At 36.1% G+C, this 8,200-nt stretch overlaps 1 protein-coding gene across 1 annotated transcript; it reads right to left on the reverse strand.

Moving 5' to 3' along the window:
• Positions 1-2,764: 2,764 nt before the first annotated feature.
• On the reverse strand, positions 2,765-7,760 carry LOC106878097 (SH3 domain-containing protein Dlish). Its single transcript, XM_014927201.2, has 2 exons — positions 7,520-7,760; positions 2,765-6,191 (listed from the first exon to the last, which is right to left on the reverse strand). The coding sequence occupies exons 1-2, from the start codon at positions 7,566-7,568 to the stop codon at positions 5,596-5,598; spliced, it is 645 nt and encodes a 214-aa protein (XP_014782687.1). The 5' UTR covers positions 7,569-7,760; the 3' UTR covers positions 2,765-5,595.
• Between the last annotated feature and the right edge of the window lie 440 nt (positions 7,761-8,200).

Raw genomic sequence — 8,200 nt, forward strand, 5'->3', positions numbered from 1 at the left:
ACTATAATTTTTTTTTTTTTTTTTAATATTAATTTCTAACTGAATAAAACCAGGTTCAATTCTCTCTCCAAATATATTGCATACCCACTATCATGAAAATCAAATTTCTTATGAAATAATCTTGTTCTCAAGAAAGTTATTTGTATTTTGTTGTTGTCATTATTTTATGAAAAATAACTGTTTTTATTTTCAGTTCTGAAAAATTTTATTTGAAAAAAAAAAAAAATGCAAGGCAAAAAAGCAAGCTTGTACCATTGTGAAATGTTCATTATTATGCTGAAATATTGATTTTTAATCCAATACTTTCTACAAGATATGCTTTTTTTTTTTCTTTTTTTTTGTCTTTTTAAAATTTAATTAAAAATTTTTATATTAGGTGTCATCTCTGAAACCACTGTTAAGAGTTTATAAAAATCAAATTATCCAAATTATCATTGGCTGCTCTCTCAAGTTTCCATCACTCCACTGTCTGGTAAAATGAACTAAGTCTTTTTTGTTTATTACTGTCATTTAGATCTTTCCATTTATTTCTGTAGCCACCTTTTTTCTAAATCAGAGTCCTTGTACAGTTCTTATAAATACAGGCAGGTTTTCATATACTTCAATGAAATTACCTATGTGTGATTGATGCACAGCTAATGACATTATCAAGCTTTACTTCTACAGTGAATGCACAGGTATGGTTGTGTGGTTAGAAAGCTCATGTAGCAACTACGTGGTTTCAGGTTCAGTCCCACTGCATGGCACCTTGGGCTAGTGTCTTCTGCTATAACCCATGGACATCCAATGCCTTGTGAATGAATTTCATAGGCATGTGGAAACTGGTCATGTATGTTTGTTTCTTCCCTCTCCAGCCACCAGTTTTGGTTTGTTTATGTCCTTGTAGCTTAGCAGTTCAGTAGAAGGGATCAACAGAATAAGTGCTGAGGTAGATTTGGGTAAATCCTTTAGGGTGATGCTGCTGTCTTATGACTGAAACAAAAGATAAAAGGACAGACACTTTTTTAATCTGAACAAAATACATAATTCTGCCTTACTAGGGTTTCAAACAGATTTCGCTTCAAAACAGAAAACCATCATTCTGCCACTACACACTAGAGACTTCAAAAGAAATTGTCTTACATATGATAACCTCTTGGCAAAAATGGATGTGAAATTATAATTTCTGGAATTATCTGTGAGTGAATTTGCCATGCTTCCCCATAATGACTTAACTAGTTTACGTGATTTCTTCAGTCTTTTCATGTATTGTCTTGTTATTTGCTATTTACAATTTTGAACTGCAGTTCCTTTATAGTCATCTGTTCTCAGTAACTTTTTTTGAAATTGCAAAAAAACCATCTGTTCGTAATTAGTAGTGTGCAATCCGTCTTTCATATCTAAATTACATTATTTATTTATTTATATTTTGGGAAATTTCATGTATCAGAAAACACTTAGCAATGTTTGGAATTTCTTAGTATTGAGAGAAAAGTAAAATTCAAATAACTTCATAAAAGTTACTAACCCTTTCAATTATACAATAATTGAGGTGACTATAGTGGAAGCGCAATGGCCCAGTGGTTAGGGCAGCGGACTCGCAGTTTTGATTCCCAGACCGGGCGTTGTGAGTGTTTATTGAGCAAAAACACCTAAAGCTCCACGAGGCTCCAGCAGGGTGGGGTGGTGAACCCTGCTGTACTCTTTCACCACAACTTTCTCACTCTTTCTTCCTGTTTCTGTTGTACCTGTATTTCAAGGGGCCAGCCTTGTCACTGTGTTATGCTGAATCTCCCCGAGAACTACATTAAGGGTACACGTGTCTGTGGAGTGCTCGGCCACTTGCACATTAATTTCACGAGCAGGCTGTTCTGTTGATCGGATCAACTGGAACCCTCGTCGTCGTAACCGACAGAGTGCCATGAATTGAGGCAACCATCTTTGTAATTAAAAGATAAGCTATAAGAAAGGTTAGTTGAATGGTTTACAAAGCCTTATTCATACTTAGGCTTAACGAAAATTGCCAATGAAACTTTTTTTTTTTTTTTTTGTGAAAGTACACATGGCCTTGTTAGGTGTGGTGTTACATGTGTGGTTGTACAATTATAGTGTATTCTTGAACAAAACACTATTTCACATTGCTCCATTCCACACTCAGCTATAAATGAGTGTCCCTGCAATAGCTGGGAAGTTAAATTAGTAATGGACTAGCAGCCTATTCAGGAGGTTATGTTGCAATCTCCGTAACTTACATGCCATGGAAACCAAGTTGAATTCCGGCTTTATGAAACTTTGGGTTCATGACAGACCTGAGCCTAAGTTGTTCAATTTTGAAGGTGGGTACAGTACCAATAAAGGAAGTTCAAGTAAGAATGAAATTTACTTAACTGCAAGCTTTTCTAAATCTTAGATTTTGTTTAACAATCAACTCGTCATCCAGTTTAATACTTTATTTAAGAACATTGGAAGAATGCTTGGAGTTTAGTGAACCAGATGTCCTTTCTGTTACTAAGCCCCATCTGTTTCCAGCAAGGCAGCCTTTCCCCCACGGTCAGACATATTTTCACAGAGCTCTGGAAATGAATGACATTCAAGAGTTACGTGACATCTAGACAAGTTACTAACACACACACACACACACACACACACACTCCATTCATGGCGTTCGGCAGCCCAGGGCTATAAAAGGAGACACCTGCCAAAGATGCTACCAGATATTTGAGCAATGCAGCTAAAACTATTATACATACATGCTTTGGTGTAAAAAAAAAAGAGGAAGAAGTACTCAAAATATTGTAAAGTTTATTCAAGGGTAAAGCTTTGAAGTCATGACGACCATCCCATTCAACTGTGATGACATGAAAGATCCTGAAGATGCTTAACTTGCAAGAAATAGATCCAATTTCTACTGTATTAAAAAACACTTGCACACACTGGAGAATGTGATCCTAGACACCCAATAACAAACGGGATGGTCACAATTGGAATGCTTTTGATCATAGACCTACTTGAAGAGCTTTGATATAAGGTTAAAAGACAAGTCTACAAGAGAGAGTCTTAACTAGTTTTACCTGCTACAAATAACAGCCAAATTTCCCTAAAATCATTTCTTTTCAAAAAAGTAAATGAGATGGTTATGGATGAAACGTCTGGTTCTGCTGAGGGAAAATGGCATCATGATTAGGATTTTGCACTCAATCACAGGATCATGGATTCAATTCTTGGAGTAGGTGATGCATTGTGTTCTTGAATAAAACACTTATCACTTCAAAACAAACAGGTTACAAGAGACAACTGCCATCTTTGATACAAGCTCATAGGCAAAAAATTGGTTTCAGAACCACTGATTTGCATGAACATGCCATCTAAAAGTCTCGCACAATTTCCTTCAACTTACTTTCACATGGACTGGGTTGACTCAAGGCTATTATAAAACATGCTATGCAGTAGGCTTGAATGGGGGATTTTTTTGATTATGAAGTAAACTTGTTAATCATTTAGCCATGCCATGTTCACAACACATTTAACTTGTGTAGCAAAGTTTATCAAGTATTGCAATGGCACTGATTTAGGTTAAGCAGAATTAAAAACCCGAGATAAAGGTTTCCTGTGTATATGACACGAAATAGGATGAAATTTCTTCACAGAAGTTGCAAACAAGTTTTCAGAGCTGGCCAATAATCTGATATTGAAGGTAAGTAATGCATTACGAATTTTGTAACCAAAGTTTTAAAGGGTAAAGTAATATTACAAAATCAAAAATATTGTGCTCACATATCACAGAAGTGAACTGGATTACACAACGGCATCAGAAACCAGAGCTTTTGGAGAGGAGAAAAAAGTTGTACTGAAACGACATGCAACACAAAAGTTCTCACAAGTCAAAATGACCATGTAGAAGCCCCCTTGTTGGAATGTCCCTACTAATGTTTTAGCTGCAGGTCATTCCAGAACATCATTCTGCAAATGCTGTGGATACAACTCCTTCAGACCAAACCAAAAAATCTAAACATTTTAAAGGTTTGAACAATAGAAAAGGAAGTAGCAAGCAGCTCAACACTTGCCTAGTATGTTTAACAGTATGGCTAATTATTGTTCTTTTGACTAATTACCAGTGTTTACAAAGGTAAAGGATACAATGCTTGTGAGATTTGGACTAAGAATATATATTGAAATAGACAAAAATAAATACTAAAAGATGTTTGCTTTGATGCTCCATCACATCTTTCGATCCCATTCTCATTCAGTTTAATTAATACCAAAGACATACAATCTAGCAAACTGATTCTCCAGCTCACCTTGTGCCTTGTAGGGGCCATCTCCTAGATGGCCCCTACCTCATTGCTCATTATCTCTTGCAGTTTCTACTGTTCATTTTCTCTTCCTTTCTCCTACAAGAAGTAAGCATGCAGATTCTAAACAAGAGCCTGCACTACTTCCCCTTCTCATAGTTCAATCTCTCATTCACTTGCAGGATGCTAACCTCCCCACCTCCAGCTCAGCAAGCTGCATGGTGACTCCAGTAGGGCAGGTAGTACAAAGAAAGCACCCAGTCTATGCTGTAAAGTGATTGGCATTAGGAAGGGCATCCAGCCATAGAAACCATGGCTAAAAAATGACACTGGAGTATGATGTCGTCCTTGAACACGAGATCCTGTCAAACTGTCCAACCCATGCCAGCATGGAATGCACATTAAATGATGACACCAGTTCTGAACAGATCACTTTAAAATTGAATGTTTTTATTTAGCCACAGGTGAATTACGATCAAACAGACCTATGGTCTATGAGCAGCCAGTCTTTCTTGCAGGCCTTCAAAGTTGCAAGAGGACTATCAAATGGCATCAGTCTCACTAGTCTAGGAGAGTTTGCAAAGGCCATGAGCACTGCCCTTTTCTGCAGACCAAGCAAGTAAATGAAAAATAAAGTGGACGGGGAGCTGACCCTTTAGCAGCTCAAGACAGATTCTGGTAAGCCAAGTTAGTGACCCAATTTTGATTCCCTTATAACTATTTCATTTTATTATATGGATAATGCCCTGCAGAGATATCACATGTTGTCATTTCCCCAGCTAAGTTTGTGTGTACAGAGGTATTCAATTAAAAATTTCTTTTTGAACTAAACATAAATATATGTTCATTAAAGAGATGTTGTTTTTGATCAGTAACAATTTACAAATTCAAGTTTATGAAAGACAAATTCTTTAAAAGAGAAATTCCATGGTTTCCTCATCCTATCCAGATATACAATTATATGTTGACATCTTGAATTCAGAGACCATTAAATTCATCTTTTCTGTTTTGTAAAACTAAATTTCAAATAGTTTTACTTCTGTTCATCATATTTCCAAGCTGAGATTGAACTCATAAACTCTTATTTTGCACAGGATTCCAATACTCTTGTCAACTCAATACACTTATACTCATTTCTGAGTGATGATAGCCATGCAGAGTCGAAAATCCCAAAGAGTTTATTGCATTTGGTTGTAGTGTTCTCACGGCATGCATTAACATATATTAATTTTTTCATGTCCAGAGACATATAATGTCATTCTCTCTGTGTGAAAAATTTTGTTCATAAACCCCACAAAAAATTCAAGAGGTATTAATACTCTAGTTAAACACCTTTTCCTGTTGGATCAGTATGAATTATAGGCACTAAGTAAGAAGCTGGAATAAATCCTTCTTGTTTGCAGTTTTTTATAATCCAAAACCAGTTTGGATCATCGACATTTAGTACAGTAATAATATCCCCACTTTCAACTGTGATGTCATTGTCATTCACAGCATCAAAATTATAGACTACCAAGAATTTCCCACAGTCTCGTTTCTGGAATATACTGGCCTCTTGATAACTGATATAACTTTCTCCTGAATTGTTATGAGAATCCTTCTCTAGTGTATTCTGTTTGATGTCATTTTCAACTGTACGCTGCTGCTTACGTATTGCTTGTGTGGTGTACGATATGGGAACAAAGCCTTCTTTACCATTATCGCAAAGTATATACAACCAATCATTATCTCTGTAAAGACTGTAGACTATATCTCCTTTCTTCACAGAAACTTCGTCATCAACACAAGCAACAAAATCTTGAATGACTATTAAGCGAGCTTCAGGATCGAGACCGTCTTTCTTGGCTAAACCAACTTGAGTCAAAGTGTCAAGACTTGCGCTTCCTGTTAAATTTCGGCGTAAAGGATACTGATCAAATTCTGAAAAAGATAAAAACCCAGTCATAAACACAATGTAATGCTGATGGCGGGAGTGAAAAAAAAAATCAAATTTTCAAATTTATTTATTTTTTTTTCGTGAAACGATGCTTCCCATCATTCCGAAGATTGTGCTGAAAGACAAAAAATTGGAAAAAATCTCAGTTGAAAGGGAGAAATTCCGAAACTCCTCCCCCGCCCCCTTACAGAAGATTTTGCCAACAAATTTCTTTGTAATCCTAATCTACACTGTTTGAAAGAAATTTGTATGAAATTTCATTTAAAAAATATTCATTTTCCTGAAGGTTATGAGTGGGGGGGGGGGATATCAAGCCGTGTGAATTTTCCGAAGCTCCTTTCCCCAAACCCCTTGGAAAAACTTTTTCCAGCAAATCTTCACATACACTCAATCTACAAGATCTAAGCCATTATTTGTTGGAAGTTTCGTTAAAAAGTATCCAATTTTCTGGAAGTTATGAGGCAACAAAGTCGTGGGGGGAGGGTACCCATCTGTAGGTGTATTTGGAAAACTTTTCTTCTTTTCTCTATGGCAGTGTTTCTTAACCGGGATCCATATAAGATTTTGTGGTGAAAATTTTTGTGCAATAAATTGATTATACTTCCACAATATACAAAATATATATTTTTTTTTTTCTATAATTGTAAAAGTATGATGGGATTTTTTTTAAACATCAAATAAGTATAGGAGATCAATTGAGTAAAATAAAAATCAAGGTGGTCCATAGTCAAAAAATGGTTGAGAACCACTGGTCTATGGAGTAGGAAACAATTTACGAAAAGAAAAATTGAGTCATGCATGAAGAAGTTCGTAATTGTCAGAACGCTGTGGGAAAGGTAAACGTAATAAGTGCCGGGAAAAAAGAAAAGTAAATAACTCTGACGTGATAATTTTGTTCTCACAATACGTTACACACACGCAGTTTACCTTACATCTGATAAGCATCAGACCCTAACTCTTATAAATACAAAGATTGAACCCATATTTTTGTACAATGTGTGAGTGTCGGTGTCCCATCGTGGTCACTGACAGATGTTTGTGACTTCTACAAGTGTATATATAGTATAATAGTATGTAGGCGGAATGACTGCGGTACGTCCGCTTTATTATAGCATAGGTACGTGTCTGTATCTTAGAAAAACAAACAGACAAAAAATAGTAGAGAAAAAGTAACGTACATATGTGCCAATACCAAAATACATTTAATACGAAAAGAAAAAGAAAAAACTACACCGAGTGATATATTACAATCAAAATTAAATTCAAGAAATTCAATCGGAATTGGTAATATTTAAAAAAAAAAAAGGATTACCTTTCTTCTTTTTTGACTTTTTCAATTTCGCGGGACATAAAAATGCCATGGCTAATATTACATAAGGGAAATAAGAACAGTAGATATTTAAAAATTTACACAGGTGGATTTAATTAATCCTTGATACACCTGTACTTGCATAACTTTAAATGTGCGTATGTATGTATGTATGTGTTTATGTGAATGTATGTCAGCCTATGCATGTGTGTATGTATACAGACAGGTGGCCACCTGTTGCCCTGGCGGATAAAGGACAGTAACTCTAGATGAGCTGAGCTTTTTAAAACCTCTCCATTTTCTTACTATCGAATCAGGATCCTAATGTGGACATATCTTCTATCTTTTACTTGTTTCAGTCATTAGATTGCGGCTATACTGGGGCACCGCCCTGAAGAATTTTAGTCGAACGAGTCGGGTCCAGCACAGGCTCGTTGCCAGACTTTGGTGCCCGGAGGTGCTTCAGAATATTCTGGGTGGGCACTGATTTGTAATAATGCTTAAGTGGAGTTTCGAAATAAGTGTATCACTGTAAATCTGAGGGAGCACCATTGAATAGCGAAGGGGCAGTGCCGTCCAGTGCACACCCTTAGCGACGGGCTTGCCTCAATACTTTTCTTTTAAAGCCTGGTACTTATTTTAATCCGTCTCTTGCCAAAATTGTTTTTCTTTGTTTGTTTTTTT

Source organism: Octopus bimaculoides, chromosome 19, assembly GCF_001194135.2.
Source record: "Octopus bimaculoides isolate UCB-OBI-ISO-001 chromosome 19, ASM119413v2, whole genome shotgun sequence".
Taxonomy (NCBI): Eukaryota; Metazoa; Mollusca; class Cephalopoda; order Octopoda; family Octopodidae; genus Octopus; species Octopus bimaculoides.